Source organism: Asterias rubens, chromosome 6, assembly GCF_902459465.1.
Source record: "Asterias rubens chromosome 6, eAstRub1.3, whole genome shotgun sequence".
Lineage (NCBI taxonomy): Eukaryota > Metazoa > Echinodermata > Asteroidea > Forcipulatida > Asteriidae > Asterias > Asterias rubens.
The window spans coordinates 13,701,088-13,714,415 of NC_047067.1; the positions used below are offsets into that span (position 1 = coordinate 13,701,088).

The window sequence follows — 13,328 nt, forward strand, 5'->3', positions numbered from 1 at the left end:
TAAAGTTGGTTAAATCATGCCGTAGGAGGGCGTGCTATAGCTTTTACGGTCAAGATTACTTTTCAATCCTTAGTGACTGGTACGAAAGACTACAGTTTGACCTCAAACAGCAGTGAGGTCATCGGGGAAACTGAATCACAATCGTACCGTGGCCTAAATAAATTGATCATTTCTTTACTGGGTGGAGTCGCTGAGTTCTATCATTTGTGTTCTTTTTAGACAACTGCAAACCATTTGAATATGTAAAACTGATGTTTTGTGAGGTAAGTGTGAAATTTTTAGAACAAAAGTCTGTTTTGATTATTTTCTGTCAGCTTTTAAAAACTGACACATCTGCAGATTGTTTTCATTCCTTGATCATACGCAAAACACGACAACGGGACCTTTTTGTATACGCGTTCGATACCAACATTGCAACAGCCTACACAATGTATTACCACTGATCATTTTACATTTCGTTCAACATAACTTGGTTGCTTGAAAAATATTTGTAGTTTCGTTGTCTCCTGTATTATTAATTTTGTCAGTGACAGGTGATTTAAACTATGAAAAATAAATTAACATTTATTTTACAAAATAAAAACAAAACACAGCGTGTGAAACTTATTAATATTTTGATTGTGTTTTTAAATCATTGAAAATAAAATTGTAGCTTTAGAAGTTTAAGTTCCAAATGTTTAATTTGAAATGGTCAGTCTATCCTACTTTACCATTTTTTCTGTGAAGAAGCCTAAGTAAGTTTGTTTATATGTTATTGTTTAAATTTATTATATTCAAATTAGTAAATTCTGAGTGAAAGTTCTTCTGTAAACAAATACTCTTAACATAAATTAATGAACATAATTCTGGCCCTTTTCAATTAGATAGTAATCAGTTTTTGTTGTTTTTAAGTAAACTATTTTTAATTCGCAATTTTTTAAGTATCTAAACCTTATACACCTGATTGTTGTTGATTGTATTTTTATTTTATTTATTTGTTTATTATTTTTTTTTCACTTTAGTGTTAGTTTTTCGGGTATACACTGAGTATACAGTGCTAAACACACATCGTTGTATGGTTAAAAAACAAAAGTGATTATTCTTTATCCCGATGCAAATTTTAACATCTATTAAAAATACTTTTTCTGTGTTCTTTTTACAGAAAGCTTACAATTCATCGAGAGACAAGAGTCAAGTTAGCCAAGATGGCAACCCTTTTCTTACACAGGATAACATAGCGATTCATCAGAAATGAGATATTCATAGAATACTGGTGTCTTGTATAATTCCATTATGGGTGATAATGTATAGCCGACATTGGTGGCAGGCATCACAAACACCAAAATAACTAATTTGATGAACTCTTTGGTGAACCACAAACGAACAGTGAATGTTTCTCTTGAAATATTCATCGTCCCCCGAGCCGTCCAGCATGCATCACCATTCCGGGCCGAGATATCGGCGGTCGGCCGAAGAGAGGATCCGACGGAATGTAACAAACCCGGCGTACGTGACAGAGATCAACCAGTTTGAGTACAGAGCGTCTCCTACTGAAGCATTGACCAAAATGAAGATGTTGGAACATTGCAATACAGCCATTATCAATCCAGTATTCCTTCCACAAACGGATTTACCGGTTGAAGACCCGGTAAGAGAGATTGTCAACATTTATAAGTACAGTCAAAACAGCTACTAACCAGATAGCAAAATGTTTAAAGGCATTGGACACCTTTGGTAATTGTCAAAGACCAGTATTCTCACTTGGTGTATCCAAACTCATGCATTAAAATAACAAATCAGTGTATTTTTTTCACATCAATTGGTCTTTGAAGTTGCGAGGGAGAATAATTTAAGAAAAACGCCATTGTCGCACAAATTTGTGTGCTTTCTGACATGTCAGATGCCTATTAAAAGGCTTCAGGCCTGAAGTCTTTTGTTATTCTACTGAGAAATTACCTCCTAAAAACCTATGCTACTTCAAAGGGAGCCGTTTGTCACAATGTTTTAGTTTATCAACCGCTCTCCCTTGCTCTTTACCAAGTAAGTTTTTATGCTAACAACTATTTTGATTGAGTAATTACCCAAAGTGTCCAGTGCCTAATTTTAACTTTTGTTTTTGTTTACACAGAAACTCAATGACTTCATCAGCGCTGACAAAGTTGTGATCAATCCATTTTTTGGCATGGGGGTGCCCGATTACAGCAAGATGAGGGCGCCACAAACTGGAGGCCAGCGGACAGTCATTCACGTCCCCCCTGACAAGTAAGTCATTATCACGTCTAATAATTTCAAACTTTTTAATCATTCTGATTGTAAGCAATTTGGAATACTGCAGTTTTCTGATGCACCTGTAATGACTATTTATTTCATCCACATTTTCAAATTATTATTTTTTTCTACGAGGTAGATAAACTTGTAGCAGTTGAAAATGTACAAACAAATAAACCTGTTAATTTATTCGATATCGAGCAAGCTCCAGATTTTCAAATGCACATCACATAAAATATACTCCAGAGGCCTGAAGCTTTTTTTAGGCATCTGAAAGCACACAAGTTTGTGCAACAAGGGTGTTTTTTTTTCTTCATAAACCTCTTGCAACTTCCAGTGTCCAGCCATCGATTTCACCAGACTCTTCCTAAACTTAGAATTAACTCTAGGACTTAGGATGAGTTAAGTTCCGTAAGCATAGACTTTAGGACGCATTGAACTGTTAGGACAGGGTTACTCGTCTTAACTCGAGAAAGGATTAATCCTAATGTTTTTTTGAAATTGGCTGCAGTGGCTTTAATTGAATCTTTTATGTTCATCTTTTTCTCTTAGTTGGGTCGACCAGTTTCCACTTCACAGTGCTGCCTACGAGGGCGACGCAGACACGATAAGACAACTTGTTGTCATTGGTTACCATGCAGATCAGCCGGATATGCACTCGTGGGTACCGCTTCACTATGCCTGCTGGTGAGTACCAGTGATAAATCTCTTCGGATAGTTTGGGTTTGAACAAAGAAAATTAACAACTCGCTCCACGGTAGTGAAGTTAACAATGATCCACTATAAGCTAAAGCAGTAGTCGATTTTCTACCTGCTGCCCAGTAGTTAATAAGCTGGACAATCTTTTACAGAACTGAGAAGTCTCCCGCTTTCCGAAAATCTACTCCGCGGTAGTGAATATAAAGCAAAACAGTTCTCTAAAGAACAAAATTTACCTGGCAAGTAGATACAAACATTCTGGGCAACAGTTTATACCGTTCCAAAGGCTTTTTCATTCACAATATCAACCTCTACCCTCGCAGGTATCCATTTATACCCCTGGGTGAAGAGAAGCAATTAGAGTAAAGCATCTTGCTCAAGGACACAAGTGTCACGACCGGGACTCCAACCAACACTCTGGTGACTTAGCACCAGAACTTGAATTTGATGCTCTCAACCTCTCGGCCATGACACTTTGTGGACTTCGCCCTGTGTGCAGTAACACCATGTGTGATACCTCACCATGCAATGCCTCAAATCCCATTATGATCTAAACCTATTGAAGATTCGTTTGTAGAAAAGGAAAATCATTTTGGCACAGCTTGTGGGTAAACTTTTAATTAAAGAATAACAGCTCATAAAAAGCACAATTCCATACGAATGATCTTTGTGCATCACAAACACATTATTACCCCAGTCACTTGGCAATTTATTTCAACCCTTAAACCATCTCTGCTCCCTTGGGTATACAGCCTGTGCTGCCAAGGATGTAGCGCACAAAGCTAAATCACTCACAAGAACTTTCTATGCCCTTGCAGGTACCCATTAACCCCTGGGAGAAGAGAATCAATTAAAGTTAAGTGTCTTGCTCAAGGACATGTCTTAACTTCTATAAAATAAACAGAGCACTATTTTTTGTTTTCACTTCTATTAGGAATGGGCATGCTGATGCTGTGAGGGCGCTGTTACAAAATGGAAGGTGCTCACCCAATGCAGAGTAAGTATTGCATTTTTCTCCATACATGTACTTTTGTTGTTTGTTTCTATTGTTGTTTACAAAGCATGCGAATAAGGCACTGGACACTTTTGGTAAATATTCAAAATAGTTGTTTGCATAGTTTGTTGATAGTACAAAACATTGTGAGAATGGTTCCCTCTGAAGTTACAAAGATTTTGAGAAAGAGGTAATTTTTCACTCAAATACTAAAAGACTTCAGGCCTGAAGCCTTTCATGAGGCATCTGAAAGCACACAACTTTGTACAACAAGGTTTTTTCTCCAGTTAATCTCTTGCAACTTCAATAATCAATTGAGTAAAAATGTTCACAGATTTGTTATTTTATGCATTGTTTGGACATAACACGAAGTTAGAACTGGTCTTTGACAATTACCTTAGGTGTCCAGTCCCATTAAGAACTCGTCACGCTAAACTAAAACTTTTTTGTGCATTTATCCCTGAAGGAATGAGAACGGCTCGACTCCGTACCATTTTGCCGCATTCCGTGGACATGCAGCTTGTGTACAACTCCTAGTCACCCACCCTGATATAGATAAGGTAAGCCTTAGGGAAAGTTGACTAATCAGTTTTTGAAACCAAACTATATGTATTTGGTTTGCAGTAACGCCATGTGTGTCTTGCCAGGTAGAGTTTGTTCTTTGGAGAGCTATCTTGCTATGTATTCTACTACCGCAAAGTAGTTTTTTAGAATTTGGGAGACTTCTCAGAAAAGAACTGTCCTACTTATTAACTACTACCTGGGCGGAAGGTACAAAATCGGCCGGGACTACTACTTTAGCTTTAGTAGATCAAGTGGACTTTTCAATTAGTATAAACTTCACTACCGCAGTGTGAGTTCTTAAATAGTCTCAACGTTTCGACCAGCTTACTCTAGTCATGGTCAGGCAAAGCAAATGCATATTGATACCTCACCATGCAATGCCTCAAATCCTTTACAGTTGTCGTAAAATTTAGTATATTTTTTCTGACTTTTTCCCAGACGGTTGTGGATAAGGAGGAGAGGACGCCATTACAGCTCTGTAAAGAATCTCGGCAGAATGATTGGGAGATGTGTGTGGAACTCATTACAGAAGCCGTGCAGAAAGAAGTACGCTGAACTTTGACCCTTGTGCTCAAAAGACACAAATAACCCAAGCGCTCAAGAGACAACATGACACTAAAACTGAGAATACAAAATTACCCTCACACTCACAAGTCAAAATGACCCAAGCGCTCGAAAGACAAAAAGACCCTTACACTGAGAATACAAAATGATCTTACACTCACAAGTCAAAATGACCTTACACTCAGAAGACAAAATGACCTTTACACTCAGAAGACAAAATAAACCTTACCACTCAGAAGACAAAAAATCAAGTTGAACGAAGCGATTTGTAAATAACGGAGTCAAGATTCAAAACAAAAAACAATGCATTAGACAATATTAGTAAGCACCCAAAATGTCCATAGTGGGTCATTCAAAAATAATTTGATTTTGATTTTGTTTTTGTTGACAGCCAATAAGAATAGCTGTCCACCTAATGGATCTGGATGGGTCTCATGTCATGTTGGACTTAACGGCAGGCAGCAATACAACGGTTTCACAGCTTTTAAAGGTATGATGGAAATGCCATCTTATTGAAATAATTGAGGTCATATCTTTCTGATATGACCTTATTTAACATGACCTTTTGAATTTCAAAGACTTTAAAAGGTATGCTGGAAATGACATTTTATTGGAAGAACTGAGGTCATATCTTTCAGATTTAAAGCCATTGGACACTTTCGGTAAACAGTATTGTCCAAGGCCCACACTTTGTGTATCACAACTTATTTATAAAATAACAAACCTGCGAAAATTTAGGCTCAATCGGTCATCTGAGTTGGGAGAAAATAACGGGAGTGTCATGACATGTGTTTAAAATAAATCTGTAATTCTCGATACAGAGAATTGATAATTGTTTTAATGTTTTCTCAAAAAGTAAAGCATTTCATGGAATAATATTTCAAGAGAAATCTTTCACCATTACCTTAACTGTAAACCCTGTAAGTTATTTGTAAATCTGTGAACTTTTACTTTTGTTTTGTTCCGAAAGTGTCCAATGGCTTTAACCTTTTTGAAAATGCGGCTATAAAGGCTTTTTTTTTTCTTCTTACACTCGTAGATTTCTAGTGTGTTCAGTTGAAAGGAATCTTTGATAAACAGGGTAAAATGAGGCAAAAACCTTATGATTGAGCAGAAGTGCATGTACAAATGTTTCTTCAAACACGTCAGTTTGACTAAATATGAGTAAAATTTTCTATCTTTGTTCTTTTCCTCCAGCAATTAGATTTACCCAGAGGCTGTCAGCACGCTTTTGCAATATGGATCGCATCTCAAAGCTTACGTGAGTATTCCGTGGGTTTGATTATATAATAACAATAATATTCAGTTTTTATAACGCAGTTTATACAACATGTCTCACATGTTTCCTACATTATTACCCTGATCACTGGGCCATTTAATTCCTTAAACCATCTCATCTCCCTGAGGAGTTTACAGCCTGTGCCGCCAAATATGTAGCGCACTAAGCTAAACCAACCACAAGAACCATCTCTGCCCTCACAGGTACCCATTAACCCCTGGGTTGAGAGAAGCAATTATAGTAAAGGGTCTTGCTCAAGGGCACCAGTGTCCCAACCGAGATTCAAACCCACACTCTGCTGATCAGAAACACCAGAGCTTGAGTTTGGTGCTCTTATCCGCTGGCCACAACACCCCACAAACATCATTTCTCAGTTTGGAAAAGTTTTGTGAACAAGATGTCCTCCAGTGCAATTCCGCATTGTAACTCTTTAAATGTAACCAAACTTCCTCTTTTTAGATTTGCAAATGAGACCAGAGCATAAACCAGTATTACATGTAAAGCAATGGAGCATGATTATACGGCAACTAACCAACTACAATCCAGAAACAGAGCAGCCATTACTGTATCTAAGGAGGGACGCACTACTCTCCGTAGAAGATGAGAGGGCGGTAAGTTTGAGTCCATTGTGGAAATTCCACAGTAACTCACGTTACGTTTTTAATGTACTTTGGTCATGACGATGACTAGAGCAAGCGAAATTTTTAGTCGAAATTTTAAGCCAAATTTGAATACATGGCCTCACTCCCACGTACATCAATCTCCTGAAGAGGAGCAGAGTATACTGTTTGAAACGTCGAGACCGAACCGGCTCGTTTCAGAGCCAACACTCACTCATGAGAGATAATATACATGGTTGGTCCCGCAGGTCTACTATTTATATTGATAGTTATTCTTATCAATAGTCTCATCTCACAAAAGTTCCTTGTCCATCAATAAGCCTTCAATCAAATACCGGATACTGGTCTTCATAACCAATGTCGGTTGCATGCTTTAAAATTAAATCTGATATACTCTCAACTTTTTTCTCTTCTCTTTTTCTTGTAGATAAAAGACCCGCAGGCAGTGAAGATGTTTTTTGACGAGTGTTTATTAAATGTACTAAAGGGAATGTACCCTTGCAGCGATGCAGACGCCATCACGTTAGCAGGAATATATATGCAGGTAAAACTAAAAAAATTATGATTTTAGGCAATCTCTCATAAAATAATTTTAAGAATCAAATAAAAAACTCTTTCACTCCATACAAATTTGATGTACACACCTTACTTACCCTCAAATATTACTCTTTGTCAAATTGCATTTTTTTTTTTTTTTCCCAACAATTTCCAGATTGTCTACGGTGATCATGACGCTAGAAAACACAAACCAACTTTTCTCAGGTAAGTTTTTTTTACATTTCTCAAAAAATAAATTGTGAAAGTATAAAATAATTCCTCATATTTTCACACTTTTATTTCACGTAAGCATCTTAAGTCAGATTCTACAAAAACTATTGCGTTATATTTTTCATCTGACACAATTTTTTTCCTTGAACAGTAATGTGAACCTACGACATTTCATCCCAGCCATGAAGCTGGACACAGTTAGCCAAGGAGGGCGCTCCGTTAATTGGCCACAGAAGATACTAGCCGAGCATCGGAACATCACACAAAAGGGAGTCAAAGATGTCACGGTGAGTGCAAAGCAATCAATCCTCAGTTTAAGGTTTCTCAAACTTTTAGTTTTTTACAACTAATTGTCAATTTTAATTTGCGAATACGCCCGTGTTGTGTATGGATATATTTGTACAAAAATAATCTCGTCAAGTGGAGGACAAATTACTTAAACTTTTGTTTGACTCTATGTAGACGATGTGACCTCTGACGTCACTCAAAAACCATTACATGATTCGCGCGCATACCGCCGGGCAAAACCTTCGTGTTTTGGCAGCCAGCTAGAAAGTGTATGCAATCTTACCATGACTACGCACCTTTTTGCCCGGCGAAACATGACGTATACATGTTGTCAACAGAGGGCGGTTTGAATGTAAACATAGGTCACATCGTCTATAGAAGCAAAAAGTAGCCTGATGTTTCGACACTAGCAGTCTTTCTCAAGGCTGAAAATGCTTTTTCTTTTGGTCCTTTGGGTTTGTATTAAGCAGTTTGCTACAACTAACTCTATTTTGATTTGAGTTTGAACAATGAAAAATTGACTGGAGCAGAAAGTGAATCAACAACCACCGATGTAACATGCCGGTGCTCTACCAACCGAGCTAACTAGCCCTATGTTGGCTGTCTCCCTATCAGTCAATATCTTTGTTCAGGGGTGCCAGTCAGAAGCCATACAGCCGTTCACTATTCATATTTTCTCACTCTTTACAGAAGCTACACCTGTTATACCTAGAGCACTGTCGAGCGTTCAATGTTTACGGTTCGGCGTATTTCTTTGGTTCGGCTCAGCTTGGTCCTTCACCTGGTCGCCAGTCATCAGGATCCAATAGGTCGCTAGCGGTATTTGTAGGCGTCAACTCAAGGGGAATTCATCTCATCAATGCAATCAGCAAGGTATATCTTCACTTTCATGAAAGTTTTCCATTTGTTCTATATAACTTGCAAAAACCAAACAAATCGTCTTCAACGTCAACAAAATTCAGCTGTCAGACTGGTCACGCTTACTAGACGCATGTCGCAGACACATCTCTGCAATTTTACAAGCTATTCATTGGCTTCCAGTTCATGACGGATCCATTTCAGGGTTCTACTCCTCATCTATCATTCAATACATGATACATCCAGGATTCAATACAGCTAAGTGTTTCTACAAGCACCATGCTCCCCAACATGACTCGATCTAATCAAGCTTGGGGAGGCCACTCTTTTTTACATGCTTGACCATCTCTTTGGAATGCTTTAGTAGACGCTCTCCCTCAGAGTGTGAGAGTCCACGTCGTGACACTAGTGTGTCTAAAATGAGACACTTTACCATTATTGCTGCATCCTTCAAATGGAACGTAAAGCTATACATGTACATGTAGGTTCCGTGTGTTGTGTAACGCATGTGAAAGAACCCAGTGCACTGTATCATAAAGAGAAGAGGTTCTCCTGGTTTTCCTGATTAGGTTGGCTGCATATTGTTTCATAGCACCTTGTAAACCATTACATGGTGCTATAATGAAGTAGGTCTCATTATTCAAAACGTAGCTCCACATACCATGCAGGAAAAAATACTGAGCGCTTGAACAAGCCCCTAGGGGTGTGATAAAGCACTCTATAAGAACCCAATTTTTTTGACAACTTTGTTTTTTCTTGCTGATCTCTACCTTTGTTGCAGTCTGTGTTGCCGACAGTTGGTTACAGACAGGGTCTAACGTGGGAATGTTCAGCCGACATGCAGACTCTAACACTCCTCATGCAAGACCAAGGAGGAACAATCCGTAAAATGCCCATCAAGTCTAAACAAGTGAGTATTTATGCAGGCATCAATTTTTTTTCCTGGACCCACCGTCCTCAGCATGCTCAGAGGTAGCAACATGTTGACGCCACTTCATAGCCGAAGCCTGAGGTCAATAGTTTGTTGTAATTGTGAAGTCCTTAAATTCTTTTTTAACAATTTGGTGTAGCGTTGCCAAAGTTAAATGGTTGAAGCCTGGACTAACACATTTGCCGATGAAATTGTGGTGAAATCCTGACCTTACAAATAATTGGCTCAGGTGAACTATTTCAAAGATGGTGGCAATGCTCACAGACACTTGAGTTTTGAACAGAGAGAGTCCAGTTTATGTCTCAAAAAATGCTTTAATTAATCATTATTTTTGTCAAATCGATCTTGCCAAATCAGCAGATATTTGCCTGTTTACTAATCGTAAGTTATAAGCATATTCAAACATTTTGGGAACGACTTTGGTCCTATGCACAATGCTTTAATGCGTGAAGGGAACAAACTCATGCACTTTATCGGGTTCAAATATTTTATTACAACAAATGTTCTCTCTGAAGCGAACTCTCAATGACGCACTAGCAGGTATAGACCGTGCAAGTCTCACTCATATTCAAACTGTTTTGGGAACATATCTGCATTTTGGCTTCACACGGCTGTTTAGGCAGCGAATGTTTCACAGTAGTTGAGCACATTTAAACTTATGCAAATTATTTGTTGCGAATTTGTGACGTCAAAATTTGTATCGCATTCGCAGGAAGTATATGAACCAGGCTTTACTCTAGCTATTATTAAGTTCTTCATCTTTTCGTGTTTGGTTTGTTCTCATTTCAGGCTGCAATTATAGGCAATTTGGCCAATAAGATCTCAGGGAGACAACCAACAACTAGCCAACCATCAACTTCCAATGGCAGGACCGGAGGCTCTCCACCCCGCCAATAGAGGGCACCCTTTCCTTTTAGATCAATCTTCATGGGAAACCAAAACTCTTGTGTGTGCGTGTGTGTGAGCGTGTCTACCCGTGGACACCGAGGGCTTGGAGTGGTGCAACAGAGCGAGGGCGCCCTTGCTTTGAGTTTGCATCAAACCCAATCAGAAAAGCAAAGAGAAGTCCTCAACTCAGCGGGTCAAAGAACATGCGTGTGTGTGTGTATATATATATATAAAAAACAATGAAGGCCACCACTTTGTGGCATTTGAGTGCCATTTGGACTCGAGCGGAAGAGTTATACTCAGAAATTCAAGAAGATTCTTGAGCTGTTGGAGGAGATTATTTGTGCAGAACAGGAAGACTTCAGGCTGCCTTGCCATTATTCCTTGTTATTTGCTCAGATTTTATATGGTTTTATTTCCTTGCAAATTCGGAAGCATTTTGGTAACATTTACCAAAACATTGCAGGAATTGTTTTCATATTTTATCTGAAAACGACAATTTTGTTTTTTTCTTTTTAAACTGTGGCATTGTTAAAAGCGGCTGTACAAAAGCGGCTGTCAAGCCTTTCATGGTTACTATGTGGCAACATCCCCAATGTAGATAACGCATGTACAACACAGGGGCCGCTCTCTGTGATGCATTACGAATGGCCAAATGTAGTAGTCAAAATGGTATCAGCTTCTGTAAATTGTGTTTTCGGATTTCAAACTTTTGCAGTTGTCATCAGTGCACGAAGGTATGAAGCTTTTAAAACGCTAAGCCATTTGCAAGTTAGATTTCGAATAATGTCTGGTACATTACCAGTTTAATCTGAAATCCTCAGACTATAGAGAAGGGTGTTCTGTTGTTTGATTTGGGACAAGCTTTTGCATAGTTGCGTTAGAGACAGTGAACACCCAAACAGATTGTTGAATGAATGTGTATGGCACAGTTGCACTAGGGTTTGCGCATCTGGAGGTTGCTAAACAAAGCTTGAACCATTCGACATAGCAACTGTCTCTATTGACCACATAACATTTGTTTACACAAAAATAACCTTATATAATCCAGGGCCTTTCTAACAGGCGAGATACTACACGAGTCATATGGGAAATTTACATTTTGTGTAAAAAAATTCCACATAAACTCAACAGACATAAAAATAAATAGTTGTAGATGGCTTAGGATCCAACAGCATTTTCTTTTTTAAGTTGACTGCTGAAGGCTAAAGGTTTTAATGTGGCAAAAAGATCAGCTTTAAGCCAAGTCCCCCCCCCCCCCCCCCCCCCCCTCTGTTAAAGGAAATACACAGACGTAACTCCGATATTCAAAGCTGGTCTTGGACTGTGCTATTTATTGTTTGTATGTGTTATTGTTATCCCTCAGACTACAATGTTGTAGTCTCTAAGCAATTTTGTTTAACTTATTTATATTCACCAAGTATACATCATAGGTTGAACTTGTGATTCAATGTTTAGAAGCTCAAAATCAAGTAGTGTTTTGAAGTCATTTGTGACAACTAACGCACAGAATTCAAACCAAACCGGATCTAAAGGGAAAGTACAGGAGGCATTTTCTTTACAATCTTTCATGAAATTTTGGAAAAAGATACTGACTTTTGTCAGGGTGTACTTTTGGTAATTACTCTTACAAGTTGTTGACCGTAAAGAGCATTGGAGAGCTGTTGATATTATAAAACACTATTAGAATCGACCCCCTTTGAGATAATGTAGTCTTAGAGAAAGAGGTATATTTCCAATCACAAATTTGAATCTGAGAAAGGCTTCAAGCATAAAGCATTTCTCAGGAATCTAACAGCACACAATTCTATGCAACAAGGACCTTCCTGCAATTTCGATGACCACAACCCAAAATGTTCACAGGTTTGTTATTTTATGCATATGTTGAGATACATTTAGTGAGGATGCTGGTCTTTGAAACTTACCAAAAGTATACCCCTTTAAAAATCAGCCTTTAATTCAGCATTTATACAGTGTAATTTTTGTGAAGACTACATGTATCATCAAATTTGACGCCAAAATCAAACACTTTTTAGAAACAGTGAACTCGCATTAAAAGGGAAGACAACCGAAGCATCAGTCATGATGTGATGTGATGTAATGGACACTATTCAGAAATTGAGAACTATCATCCTGTAGTAGGTCTTATTTCAAAGTTCTTCTCATCTATTTGCTGAGAAAATGAAAACCTTGTTTGGAGTTTTGTCACATACTGTCTGGTTTTTACATGCAGCATCACAAATAATGTCAAAGAATAATACTGCAGTGCACTTTTTTTGGGGGGGGAATACACTTGCTGTGTATACGTAGTGGAGTTACCCGTGGTGTTTTCAAGGAGCAAAGCTGATTGAACCACAGCGTATACAAAACAAAACTGACAGACTGGATAGCATAATTTAAATGCAAGGGGTCTAGATGCTTCTTTTTCAAGCTACATGAATTACCATAAGAAAGCAAAGTTGTACTTTCCCTTTTTGCAATATCCTTTAAATTTCTATTACATGTATTTCTTTTAAGCAAGAATTTTACTGATGTACATTTTTTGTTAACAAAATTCTTGAATCAGTAGGCTATGTTTTAATTTGAAAAATCATCAAGATGTTCAGAAATAAAAAATAAGAGTACTTT

General features: G+C 38.0%; 1 protein-coding gene across 1 annotated transcript; it reads left to right on the forward strand.

Moving 5' to 3' along the window:
- The first annotated feature begins 136 nt into the window (after window positions 1-136).
- LOC117291621 (krev interaction trapped protein 1-like) lies at window positions 137-13,328 on the forward strand. Its single transcript, XM_033773445.1, has 16 exons — window positions 137-263; window positions 1,142-1,627; window positions 2,108-2,241; window positions 2,800-2,934; window positions 3,881-3,943; window positions 4,407-4,500; window positions 4,943-5,050; window positions 5,460-5,558; window positions 6,266-6,329; window positions 6,807-6,958; window positions 7,395-7,511; window positions 7,680-7,729; window positions 7,887-8,022; window positions 8,714-8,896; window positions 9,663-9,791; window positions 10,602-13,328. The coding sequence occupies exons 2-16, from the start codon at window positions 1,370-1,372 to the stop codon at window positions 10,707-10,709; spliced, it is 1,830 nt and encodes a 609-aa protein (XP_033629336.1). The 5' UTR covers window positions 137-263; window positions 1,142-1,369; the 3' UTR covers window positions 10,710-13,328.